The sequence below is a fragment of the Microcaecilia unicolor genome, chromosome 12 (assembly GCF_901765095.1).
Source record: "Microcaecilia unicolor chromosome 12, aMicUni1.1, whole genome shotgun sequence".
Taxonomy (NCBI): Eukaryota; Metazoa; Chordata; class Amphibia; order Gymnophiona; family Siphonopidae; genus Microcaecilia; species Microcaecilia unicolor.
This window is the reverse complement of record NC_044042.1, coordinates 4,144,005-4,157,485: the sequence shown is the minus strand read 5'-3', so window position 1 is coordinate 4,157,485 and position 13,481 is coordinate 4,144,005. Positions and strand designations below refer to the sequence as shown.

The following is a 13,481-nucleotide window of genomic DNA, read 5'->3' as shown; positions in this document are numbered from 1 at the left end:
AAAATGAGCATAGCGACACTGGTGGAATATAAGTCGTGCAGCAGAATTTTGAACAGATTGAAGAGGAGAGAGATGGCTAAATGGGAGACCTGTGAGAAGCAAGTTGCAATAGTCAAAGCAAGAGGTGATAAGAGTGTGGATAAGGGTTCTGGTAGTGTGCTCAGAAAGGAAAGATGAATTTTGGTGATATTATAGAGAAAGAAACAATGTTTAAATTACATTTTTTGCCTTCTGGGACCCTAAAGCAGTTTTCAACGAAACACTGGCCATCGTTGGCTTAGGGACATGTTTGCAACCAGAAGCTGTTTGAAGTACTCAGCTTCTGTTTCTGAGATAATTGATTGTCATTTCTCATCAGCCTTTTTGGCATGTTGATTGATTTGTTGCTATTTTCGGAAGGTTTTTGCCTATGATGAAGCAAGGATCAATGGGATCCATCAGCTCTCTAAACCTTCATTGAGGTATTGAGCTTCTTTGAGGTTTTTCCTTCCTTTTTCATTACATACATTTTGTACTATTTTGATATAATTTTGACATTGTTGTGGATTATTTTGTTATTATTGCCTTATTCGTTTTGGGTATCCTGAAAACTTGTCGGGCTGTAGGGTCTCAAGGACTGGGTTGAGAATCGATGTCCTACAGATATTGTAGTTAATTAGTATGCTGCATAAATGAATACGATGCCTGTTGTCTAATAGTGTGACTTGTACCACATTGTTGGTTGGGTTGACTGGATCCACTGACAGAGGAGCTGAGAATATCTAGGGTACAGCAGAAAGAGGTCCACACTCCCTGGCTACTGCTATTATTTTACAGAACCACAATAACCTGTAAGCCCTTGGTCTTCACTCCCAACTAGTTGTGGGGATCCAAAGACAGATTTGGGAAACCCTAATCTAGGAACCCTTTTGATGAAAGGCATTAAGAAATGGGCTTAGCATGTTTAACGCGGGACTTTCCTGTGGGCTAAGCCCATTTGTAGCACAACCCAAATATAGGGCTTTTTCCTTTTTTCAGGTCCTGTGCATATTTTTCCATTAGTGTATGAAACCTGCAAAAATATTGGGAGCACTTACCACCTCCTTTCCACACCCATTCCCCACCCATGATGTCCCCTCCCTCCACAAATAAATAGCATACAATTAGCTCACGCTGACAGGCAAATGATCACAAAATGCTTTTAACAGATTTTGCGGTAAGCCTTTATTCCTGCATTAAGAGCATGTTAGCACTTAACGTAGTTTAGTAAAACGGCCGGGCTGAGTGAATTTAATTTTTTTAATGCATGTAAAATGACACTTCTATCACAGTCCCACTTGTGTTACAGTGTATGTGTGTATTGCCATGTGGTCTGCATTCGAGGTTTAGTTCGCTAGAGCAGGGCAGGTCTGTAGAACCTTTGGCCCTGGTGCACCAGGCAAAGACAGTTTGCAGCCTAGGCTCCTCCCTTGTTCATAAATTATGAACATTTCTGCCTTTTGTTACTCAAACACTTGACAGCTACACACAAAGTCAATTAAATATGCATCAGCAACATAGCAAATACCAGATAGTAGCGCTGTAGAATAAACATACTTAAAACCAAGAGTTAGAACTCTCCATTTTCATTGCTTTCCTGGAAGTGGGAAAAGTGAAAAGGTCATTATTTCACTACTACTAACTTGTACAGCGCTGCGTAACCCTGGCAGCGCTATAGAAATGCTAAGTAGTAGTAGTAGTAGTAGTACTAACAAATACTAGTAAAAATGGAATTAGGGCTTTTGTTTCCCTTCCTATTACCTGGAGCTGAAGGAAGGGGGAGAGGATGAAAGCACAATTTTGCAGCTTTAATAGTCATTGGCATTATGCTTTTTGAGTAATTCTTTCAATTGAAAAAATTAATAGGAAATTTTTAATAGCACAAGAAAACCTTTGTGTTGAATTTACATTCACCCAGAATCTTGGGCACTTAAGAGTCCCTTTTACTAAAGTGCAGTGAAATCTGTACTTAATGTGTTCTAAGGTGGGAGTTTTCCATGCACTAAGCCCAGATTGAATACTATTTTAGTGATTTATGTTTTTTATTTGCAGGTCATAAGCTCATATTGCCATTACTGCACACAACCTGCAAAAAAATTAATGCAAGAGCACTTATGACTTCCTATTTAGGAGGTGTTCGGTGCTCCCATGTTCACTCTGTGTTATCCAGTTATTGCACACTAATCATAACTTGCTAACCGGAACGCAGGAATGCCCACTCTCTGCCCCCTCAAAAAATATTAAAAAAAAACTAGATAATGTGGGGTTTACTGAATGAAAATAGGCAAATTACCAAAATGCTTTAGTACATTTTGCAGTAGTCTGTTCTTGTGCATTAACCCCACATTATTTAGCCTTAGTAAATGAGTAACCTCCCTCCAACTTGGTAAGGGAAGGGAAATGGGACTTGATATACCGCCTTTCTGGGTTTTTGCAACTACATTCAAAGCAGTTTACATATATTCAGGTACTTATTTTGTACCAGGGGCAATGGAGGATTAAGTGACTTGCCCAGAGTCACAAGGAGCTGCAGTGGGAATCGAACTCAGTTCCCTAGGACCAAAGTCCACTGCACTAACCACTAGGCTACTCCTCCACTCATTCCACCAATAAGAGCCAACCTCATCAGTGATGTCACAATGGCTTGATTGCCCCATACTTGGCTCACTTCTGATATTGTGATGTCATAAGGGAAAGGGGGAAAGGGAAATGGGACTTGATATACCGCCTTTCTGAGGTTTTTGCAACTACATTCAAAGCAGTTTACATATATTCAGGTACTTATTTTGTACCAGGAGCAGTGGAGGGTTAAGTGACTTGCCCAGAGTCAGAAGGAGCTGCAGTGGGAATTGAACCCAGTTCCCCAGGATCATAGTCCACTGCACTAACCACTAGGCTACACCTCCACTGAAGGCTAAGCAAAACAAAGTGGTAGCAATTAGTTCACTTAATAGCTACATAGAAAGGAACGTCAACAAACAAAATGTTGAATGTAAAATTACTGAATGTGACAGGAAGGAGCTTAACACGCTGGAGGAAGGGAAGTCAGAGTTCTTGTAAGTAACCTGGCTCTGGTTCCCGTCTAGCGCACATTTACATGATGAGTTATTTCGCGTAGGAGCAGAAGAAACTAGGGGAGGCGGAGCGATAGCCAGCGTACGTGACGCGTCACGTGACGGCGTGACGCCACGCGCACAGCTCCAGCAGCGCCAGCCGGCCGGAAGTGGGAAGGGAGTCGGGCGTCGGCAGAGCGTGGCGGGGAACTACGAGTCCCGGCGGCCCCGGCGGCGCGCGGCGGATAAGGGCTGCGTGGCGCGCGGTGGTGGGGGCGGTTTTGTTTGCTGTCGGCGGCGGCGGAGGCCGCGCGCAGGATGGAGGGCGGTGGAGGCGGTGGCGCGAGCCGGGACCTGAGCCGCGTCTTCAGCCGCTACAATAAGTACCTGGGGCGGCTGCAGCACAACGTGTGCGAAACCCACAGCTTCTTGCGCGATGTCAGGCTGACCTACAGCCAGGGGGCGCCAGGATCCGACCCCCCCGGTGAGGAGAAAGGGGGGAGGGGGACTGGCTGCTACTTCCCCACACCCTCCCCCCTCGCTTTACCCATCTAGAGAGTCCTGGCACTGCCCCGGGGGATGCCACCTCCTCCTCCACCCCTCTTTGAACTGACCTCTTGCACCACCCCCTCCCCCCACCCCCAATTGCATCGCAGGTTCAATGGCAGGTTTCCTTCTGCACCGCATTTTCTGATGCATTTGTGTATTGGGGGGCCGGGAATTTGTTTTATTGAACTTATCAATAGAAATCAAACAAAAGAAAATAAGATGATCCCTTTTTTATTGGACATAACTTAATACGTTTCTTGATTAGCTTTCGAAGGTTGCCCTTCTTCCTCAGATCGGAAATAAGCAAATGTGCTAGCTGACAGTGTATATAAGTGAAAACATTCAAGCATTACTATGACAGTAAAATAGATACCATTGGTGATTCTACATGGAATGTTGCTACTATTGGAGATTCTACATGGAATGTTGCTACTATTGGAGATTCTACATGGAATGTTGCTACTATTGGAGATTCTACATGGAATGTTGCTACTATTGGAGATTCTACATGGAATGTTGCTATTCCACTAGCAACATTCCATGTAGAAGGCTGCGCAGGCTTCTGTTTCTGTGAGTCTGACGTCCTGCACGTACGTGCAGGACATCAGACTCACAGAAGCCTGCGCGGCCACATTGGTGATCTGCAAGGGCCGACTTCTACATGGAATGTTGCTAGTGGAATAGCAACATTCCATGTAGAATCTCCAATAGTAGCAACAGTGGAGGAGTGGCCTAGTGGTTAGGGTGGTGGACTTTGGTCCTGAGGAACTGAGTTCAATTCCCACTTCAGGCACAGGCAGCTCCTTGTGACTCTGGGCAAGTCACTTAACCCTCCATTGCCCCATGTAAGCCGCATTGAGCCTGCCATTAGTGGGAAAGCGCAGGGTACAAATATAACAAAAATAAAATAGATACTATTGGAGATTCTACATGGAATGTTGCTACTATTGGAGATTCTACATGGAATGTTGCTATTCCACTAGCAACATTGCATGTAGAAGGCTGCGCAGGCTTCTTTTTCTGTGAGTCTGACGTCCTGCACGTACGTGCAGGACGTCAGACTCACAGAAGCAGAAGCCTGCGCGGCCACATTGGTGATCTACAAGGGCTGACTTCTACATGGAATGTTGCTAGTGGAATAGCAACATTCCATGTAGAATCTATAGAAATCAAACAAAATAAAACATGGAAAAGAAAATAAGATGATCCCTTTTTTATTGGACATAACTTAATACATTTCTTGATTAGCTTTCCAAGGTTGCCCTTCTTCCTCAATCAAGAAATGTATTAAGTTATGTCCAATAAAAAAGGGATCATCTTATTTTCTTTTGTTTGATTTCTTTTGATAACCTTAAGAGTGGACTAACACGGCTACCACACTCCTCTACTTTTATTGAACTTGTAATGTTTGTTTGCCTTTTATAAAATGAAAGCATGGATTTAATTGAGATTGCCATAGTTGCAAAAAAAACAAACAAGAAAAAAAAAGTTTGGACCTTGTCTTCCCCTGTTACTATATATCAATTATTTGGGGTCTTTTGGAGGTTCATTAAGCTTTATTTGTCTACCTGCAAGAGGGGGGTCTGTATGTCCTAAGTTTAAATAGCTTTCTTGCCAACAGTTATCCCCAGATTCTTGTTGCCATGCCAGTGTATCTGTTCTAAATGGTGCCTGTGACATTTTTAATAGCGGTGTGAGGAAATGTTACAGGCTTGAGGTGACTTTTTCTTTCTAGCAGACATCAGACAATTTGTTTAAATTGCAACAATCGTAGCAAAAGCTCCCTCTGAATACTCCACATGCATGATGATAAGGTGAGCACAGATATTTTATTTGATTTAGCTCACACCTTTTTCCAAGCAAGCACAAGGTGAGTTACAGCCAGGCACAATAGGTATTTCCCTGCTCTGGGAGGTCTTACCATCTGTTTTAACCTGAGCTAAAACAGGGCCAAATGAATTGCCCAAGATTGCAAAGAACAGCAGTGGTATCATCTGGGCTTCCCTGGTTCTCAGCCCAGTGCTCGAACCATTAGGCTATTCCCTTTCGCTATAGAAAAAGGCCCTGGAACATTGCCATTTCTGTTCATAGTACAGTACATGATGTCTGAGGGTTGGTCTGGGATTGTTGCTTTGAAATAGAAAGTTTTTTTTTATTTTAGGATCAAAGCTTACATTGTGCAAAGAAGTCAGATCTGGGTATAAGCAGGTGATGAGACTTTTGACCGATACTGTGGTTATGATCCAGTTAGGATCCTGCAGAAAGCTAGCAGCATCTATAACTTACAGGTGCAAAAAGTCATGTCATGACTAGATGGATGAGACTGTAGGCAGTGCAGTGATATTAAATCCTTTTCTCTAACACGCTTACTGGCTGTGAGGGAAATGAGGGAAACTGCTTGACTAAAAAGGAAGTGTTAAGTAACATTTTTGGCATTCTTATCATGGTAGCTTTAGAAATACTGCTTTCTGTTTTGTTGATAATGAAACAGTAGAAAATTCCCATTTTTAAGCAACACCAACCTTTTGCCGCAGCTTGGTAAAAGGGTCCCAGTATGTGTCTTAAATTTTTTTAAAGGAAGCTTCACCTCAGAGAAACTCCAGGATTTGATTCCAAAAAAAAAACAAAACACACATTCTCCTAATATAGATCCCTGCACTGTATACTTGCAGTTAGGATTTTTCTTTCCTCCCTTCATCTTTTACACTTGCCCACCATAACTTCTCTGCCATTTTATTTATTTATTTATTTGCATTTGTATCCCACATTTTCCCACCTATTTGCAGGCTCAGTGTGGCTTACAATACATTGTAAATGATGGAAGTGCAATTGGTTGCAGTACAATTATGGGTTACATTGTGAAGAATTATATAAGGCAGAGTAAATTCAGGATATTCTTAGGGGATAGAACAGTGGAATATAACAGTGGTGAGTTGAGAGGGGGGCAAAACATAGTAGAGGGAACAGGGAGGTCTGACAATTTTATCTGTGGGTAGGGTTTAGGAGTGGTGAGAGCGCGGGAGAAGAGATTTCAGAGAGCGTATTGGCGCGTGTCTATGAGATTGTATGGGCTTCATGTGTTTTGATCCTTGCCGTAGATTTTCTCGAAGAGATAAGTCTTTAGTAGTTTGCGGAAGTCGGTCAGTTCGTAGGTCATTTTCAGGCTGTATGTGGTAGTGTATTCCAGAATTGTGTGCTCATGTATGTGAAAGTCGATCCGTGCAGTACTTTGTACTTTATGCCTTTGCACTTAGGGAAATGGAGATTGAGGAAGGTTCGGGACGATCTTTTAGCGTTTCTGGGTGGCAGGTCAGTTAGGTCGGACATGTATGCAGGGGCTTCACCGTGAATGATTTTGTGGACTAAGGTGCATACTTTAAAAGTGATGCGTTCCTTGAGTGGTAGCCAGTGTAGTTTCTCCCGTAAGGGTTTTGCGCTTTCGTATTTTGGTTTTCCGAAGATGAGTCTGGCTGCTGTATTCTGGGCTGTTTGAAGTTTCTTCAGTATTTGTTCCTTGCATCCTGCGTATAATGAGTTGCAGTAGTCCAGGTGACTGAGTACAAGTGATTGCACTAGACTGCGGAAGACAGATCTTGGATTTTGCTGCCTGATCCCCCTAGTCTCGTAGAGATCCCACCGATCCTTACACAGTTCTTCACAATCACCTTGCAATTTAACTACAGTGTTCAATAATTTTGTGCCATCAGCAGTATTTGATCACCTCACATATTATTCCCTTTTCCAAATCATTCATACATATGTTAATAAGCAGTGGTTCCAACGTATTTGAATTCCAGTGCTGTTAAATGTGTACATTTTTTATACTGTTTCACAGTAGTTCTATTATTAGGTTTCAGTTTACTGTTTTCAGGTTTACCTCATTTATTGTGTTTGTTTATTCTTGGTTATTTTATTATTGTTATGCTAACAAAATTATAAGTTTTATGTTAAACTGTACCTACTGTACACCGCCTTGGGTGAATCTCTTCATAAAGGCGGTTAATAAATTCCAATAAATAGTATTAACTTATTAAGAATTGGCACTGCATCCTGGATACTGAGGGTCATAACCAGTCGTTTTTCATGGGCGTGTAGGGGAGTTTGGAAAGCTCTGAATTTGTTGTTACTACTACTACTAACCATTTCTATAGCGCTACTAGATGTGCATAGCACTATCAAACATATAAACGGCGAGTGACCGTACTCACTCGCAAATGCGCAGTAGAGACTTCCCTGTCTGTCCCGCCCCCGCGTCAATACGTGATGATGGGAGGGGCAGGACAGAGGGGGAAACTGCGCCGCCGAGGTTGCTACCCCTACCCCCCCCCCCCCCACTCGGAGTCGCCGCCGCCACCCCTCCACCCGGCCCGGGCCCTCTCTTCCCTTCTGAACTTACACATCCATTCGCCGAACGCAGCAACGCACATCAGCTGAGCTGTCCCTTCCTTCTCTGCCTGTGTCCCGCCCTTGCTGACGTTACGTCACAGGAGGACGGGGCCACAGGCAGAGAAGGAAGGGCCCACGGCAGCTCAGCTGATGTGCCTTGCTGTGTTCGGCAAATGGATGTGTAAGTTCAGAAGCGAAGAGAGGGCCCGGGCTGGGTGGAGGGGTGGCAGCGGTGGCGGCGACTCCGAGGGGGGGGAGCGGTGGCGACCTCGCGGGGGGGGGGGGAAGGAAAACTCCAATACCAGCCCATTTTTATGGGCTCAACGGCTAGTACACATTATATATAGGTATTTTCTCTGTCCCTTGAGGGCTCACAGTCTAGGTTTTTGTACCAGGGGCAATGGAGGGTTAGGTGACTTGCCCAAGGTCACAAGGAGCTGCAGTGGGAGTCAAACCCTGCTGCACTAACCATGAGGCTACTCCTCCACTCCACTTGCTAAAACAGTTACAAGTAGTGTTCCCAAAATGTTTCTATATACAAAAAGGCCACAGCCCTCTAGAACAGCCCATTTTCAAAACAGGAAAATGTCCAAAAAGAGGTACAATGTGGCAGGTGGATTTCAAAAATAGCAATTTGGACATTTTGTAAAAAAAATCAATTAAGTCACTTTGCTATGTAGTTCGTATGCAGTTTGACTAAATCTTAAAAGGGTGTGTTGGAGGTGTATTTTGGCGGGGCTGAGCTGGGCTTATGATTTACACATTTTTTTCTGTGGTAACGGAACATTGTAAAAACATGCAGGGCAAAAAATTACATTTTGGGCTGGATCCGTTTCAGTAACGACAGTGCCAAAAAGATGCCTGAACTGACCAGATCGCTGGAGGACACAGACATGATTCCCCTCCCTCCCTTTAATCACCCAGGGGTCACTGACCCCCCTTCCACTCCCCTAAGAAGTGAAAGTAACGATACACAGCAGGCTCTGACAGCTGCACATATAATGGCCATTCCTCTTAGAGCAGCAGGCAGATCCCTGGAGTAACCTAGTGGTGGATGCAGTGGACTGCAGAAAAGGGGAGACAGGCCCATATCCCACTCTAATTGGAACAGTTGTGGTAGAAAGTGTGAGCCCACCTACTGTACTACTACTACTACTACTACTACTAACTAGCATTTCTAAAGCGCTACTAGGGTTACGCAGCGCTGTACAATTTAAACATAGAAGGACAGTCCCTGCTCAAAGAGCTTACAATCTAAAAGACAAGAGAACAATCTAAAGACAAGTGTACAATCTAGAGGACGAGTGAACAGTTAATCTGATAGGGGGGATAGATTGGGGCATTCTATACTTCTCAAGCGGTTAGGCGCCGAAGGCAGCATTGAAGAGGTGGGTTTTAAGCAGAGATTTGAAGCTGGGTAGGGAGGGGGCATGGCGTATGGGTAAAGGAAGATTGTTCCAGGCATAGGGTGAGGCAAGGCAGAATGAGCGGAGCCTGGAGTTGGCAGTGGTGGAGAAGGGTACTGAGAGAAGGGCTTTGTCCTGTGAGCGGAGGTTACGGGCGGGAACATAGGGGGAGATGAGGGTGGAGAGGTAGTGAGGAGCTGCAGACTGAGTGCATTTGTAGGTAAGGAGGAGGAGCTTGAATTGTATGCGATAACTGATCGGAAGCCAATGAAGTGATTTGAGGAGAGGGGTGATATGAGTATATCGGTTTTGGTGGAATATAAGACGTGCAGCAGCGTTCTGAACTGATTGAAGGGGGGATAGATGGCTGAGTGGGAGGCCGGTGAGTACTGTACCTATATATAGGTGACACAGTAGGCTTAAGGGCTAGTGTAGTGGTGTACATTTGCGTACAGTATATGTTTTGCTATTTATGTTTAACATAAAACTTACAATTTTGTTAACAGCATAACAATAGTAAAATGACAAAGAATAAATATAAATACAATAAATGAGGAAAACTTGAAAACAGTAAATTGAAACCTAATAATAGAACTACCGTGAAACAGTATCAAAAATATACACATTTAACAGAACTGGAAATCAAATACCAGAATATAATGCAATGTTAGCATAAGACTAATGATACATATTATGTAACTTAGAGGCATATTTTCAAAGCACTTTGGGAGGCTAAGTGCTTTGAAAATGAGCTTGATAGTAACATAGTAGATGACGGCAGAAAAAGACCTACACGGTCCACCCAGTCTGCCCAACAAGATAAACTCATGTGTATACCTTACCTTGATTTGTACCTGTCTTTTTCAGGGCACAGACCGAATAAGTCTGGCCAGCACTATCCCTGCCTCCCAACCACCAGCCCCGCCACCCAATCTCGGCTAATCTCCTGAGGATCCATTTCTTCTGAACAGGATTCCTTTATGCTTATCCCACGCATGTTTGAATTCCGTTACCGTTTTCATTTCCACCACCTCCCGCGGGAGGGCATTCCAAGCATCCACTACTCTCTCCGTGAAAAAATACTTCCTGACATCTTTCCTGAGTCTGCCCCCCTTCAATCTCATTTCATGTCCTCTCGTTCTACCGCCTTCCCATCTCCGGAAAAGGTTCGTTTGCGGATTAATACCTTTCAAATATTTGAACGTCTGTATCATATCACCCCTGTTTCTCCTTTCCTCCAGGGTATACATGTTCAGGTCAACAAGTCACCCACTAAATCTCATAAGCAGATACTATAAAATTCAGTAGCACTTTTATTGAACTGGAACAGATGTAAACAGGGAAAACAGCGTTACTGTATCTGAATTTATTGCTCCATTTGGATTTATGGTGCTTTTTTGCTTTCATAACATAGAGGCATATATTTCCATATAGCTTAGGTGCTTGTGCAGGATAGCTTAATTAAGAATATATTTGTATAGTAATTAACTTCTTTGTGGTATACAAGTAGCTGTTTAGTCTGGGTTTGGGTATTGCATTATACCAGTGTCTGAAGGCTTTTGGAATTGAACTCTTGTGCACTTTGGTGTGACTTTTTTTTTTTTTTTTGTGGTACTTCTCATTTGTGTTTCAGGATGTTCACATTTCACAATGACTACATGAAACAAATTTGCACATAGCAAATCGTATACATTTAAATGTAGAAGGTAGTAACATTACATTATACTTTACTCACATGTACAAAACTAGTTTAGCATTAAAGAATCTGTGGGTGGAATTTTTCTTGGGAGTAACTCAGTATGTCACATTTTGTTTGACCCATTTTGTTCTATTTAGTTGTAGGAATGCTAAAATAACGGGGTCACCAGGTCAGGTTTCGAAATCTGGGCTGGGAACTGTGGTTGTGAGGGCCACTTGGGTTTCTAACTGCTCTACAGGTTCACACGGTCTGGAAGATGCCTTTGGAAACATTCTGTGTTCACTTTCTTCTGTGATCCACCTTGTATTCAGTGGTAGATGTTCTTACACCTAGGTTTATTGACTTAGAAGATTGCAGGACAGGGGAGTGATTTTTTTTTTTTCTTTTGTGCTTTTGGGAGAAAACTGCACAGATGCCTCCTCTTGTTGAGTTCTCTTAAGGTGCAGTTGGCAACTCTGGCATGTTTTAGAGGCCGGCTTCAGGGGGCGTCCATCACCTCCCACCTGGATGTGGTTCGTTTCTTGAGGGGCGTAAATAGTTTGCACCCTCCTCACGTGCCAGATCTGCCGTCCTGGAACCTTAATCTAGTTCTCAAAGCGCTTCAGCATCCTTCTTTCGAACCCTTATCGGGGATTACGATTAAGGATCTCACCTTGAAGGCAATTTTTTCTAGTAGCCATTACTTCCACTCAGAGAATTTCACAGTTGCAGGCCCTTTGTTGCAGAGACCCCTTCCTGCGTTTTACGGAGGCGGGGGTATCATTTAGGACAGTTCCTTCGTTTTTGCCCAAGGTGGTTTCTCGTTTCCACTTGAGGCACTCCCTGCATTTGCTGGCCTTCCACCGGGAAGATTACCCTGAGCAATTCCAGGCTCTTCGCTGCCTCGACGTGAGATGGGCTCTTCTCAGGTATTTGGAGGTGACGAATGAATTTTGTCTTTCTGACCATCTGTTTGTCCTTTTTGGAGGCAGTAAGAAGGGTTATATGGCGTCCAAGGCCACCATAGCCCGTTGGTTGCGGGAGGCCATCTCTTCGGCATACGTGGCATTGGGCAAGCAAGCCCCTTTGCAAGTTTGTGCTCATGCTACGCGAGCTCAAGCTTCCTCCTATGCAGAGTCCTGTTTGGTTTCTCTGGAAGATATCTGCAGGGCAGCCACATGGGTTTCGGTCCATACATTCACTCATCATTATCGGGTGGATGTGGCAGCTCGTCAAGATGTGGTGTTTGGCTCGTCAGTGATTTTTGCCGAGTTGGGGGTGTCCCGCCCTACTTGAGGACTGCTTGGGTACATCCCACAAGTCTCTGGATTGATCTGTAGGACGCCATGGAAGGAAAAATTAATTCTTACCTGATAATTTTCTTTCCATTAGTCCCAACAGATCAATCCAGAGGCCCCCCCCCCCCCCCCCCCCCCGGGTTTACTGTCTGCGATTTTGTTGCAGTTGTTAGGTTTTTTTTCGGGTTCCGTTCTGAATGTTCCTTCGTTTGATTAAAAAATAAAGTAAATAAATATAGAAGTGGTGGAAGTATGTTGGGCAATTGGTCTGACAATGTCAAGAGAGTTTTCTATTGTTTCCATTCCACTGCTTTGGTATCGTTCATACTGAGGTTCAGCTGGCTGCACAGGTCCACGTATAGCAAACCTCGGAGGTTCTCTATCTCCACCTGCTGGTAGAGGGAGACAACCCACAAGTCTCTGGATTGATCTGTTGGGACTAATGGAAAGAACATTATCAGGTAAGAATTAATTTTTCCTTATTTGAGCAAATAAGTTTGGATAAACATGAACCTTTAGTGCAGTTGGATTTTCAGGTGTTATGACAGTCCCTCAGACACCTCAGATCATTATGGGGTAGAAGGTAGTGTCCTTTTGGGGATTGGTAACTGATTAATGCTACTTTAGGTTGCTTCTTCCAACAAAATCCTAGATATTGGGAGGTCCCTTCCCTCGTTGTTCAGTCTTGTCCTCCTCCCCACCATGACACCACAGTTCTTCCCACTCTCACATTTGGTCCTCTCTCCATCCAGCTCAGAGGCATAGCTAGACTTGGCATATTGGATGAGCTCTTCCATGCGCATGTGCCCCTCCCCCCCCCCCCCCCCCAAACCACACACCACAAATATCTTCCTGGAGATATTTTTTAAGAGCATGAGACAGTTTTTTTTTTCCTCACCTACCCCACAGCTCCCTGTCATCTGTGGTATTCCAGCATCTGCGCTCCTGTCTCTGATCTCCATCACTCCCCAATGCTGGTACAGGCATCCTCAGCGCCTGCAGCAGTTCATTCTCGCTGCGTGCGCTGGCCCTGCATGCTTCCATCTGCCATGTCCTGCCCTCGCTGATGTTGTTGCCTGTTTCTTGTTTGGCA

General features: G+C 44.1%; 1 protein-coding gene across 2 annotated transcripts in view; it reads left to right on the top strand.

The window, feature by feature from the left end:
• Positions 1-3,337: 3,337 nt before the first annotated feature.
• Positions 3,338-13,481, top strand: part of DSTYK (dual serine/threonine and tyrosine protein kinase) — a 46,825-nt gene continuing 36,681 nt past the window's right edge. For both annotated transcript variants that reach the window (XM_030220794.1, XM_030220793.1), the window contains exon 1: positions 3,338-3,555. In XM_030220794.1, the coding sequence (XP_030076654.1) occupies positions 3,390-3,555 (166 nt within the window). In that variant the 5' untranslated portion in view covers positions 3,338-3,389. The remainder of the gene's footprint in view (positions 3,556-13,481) is intronic.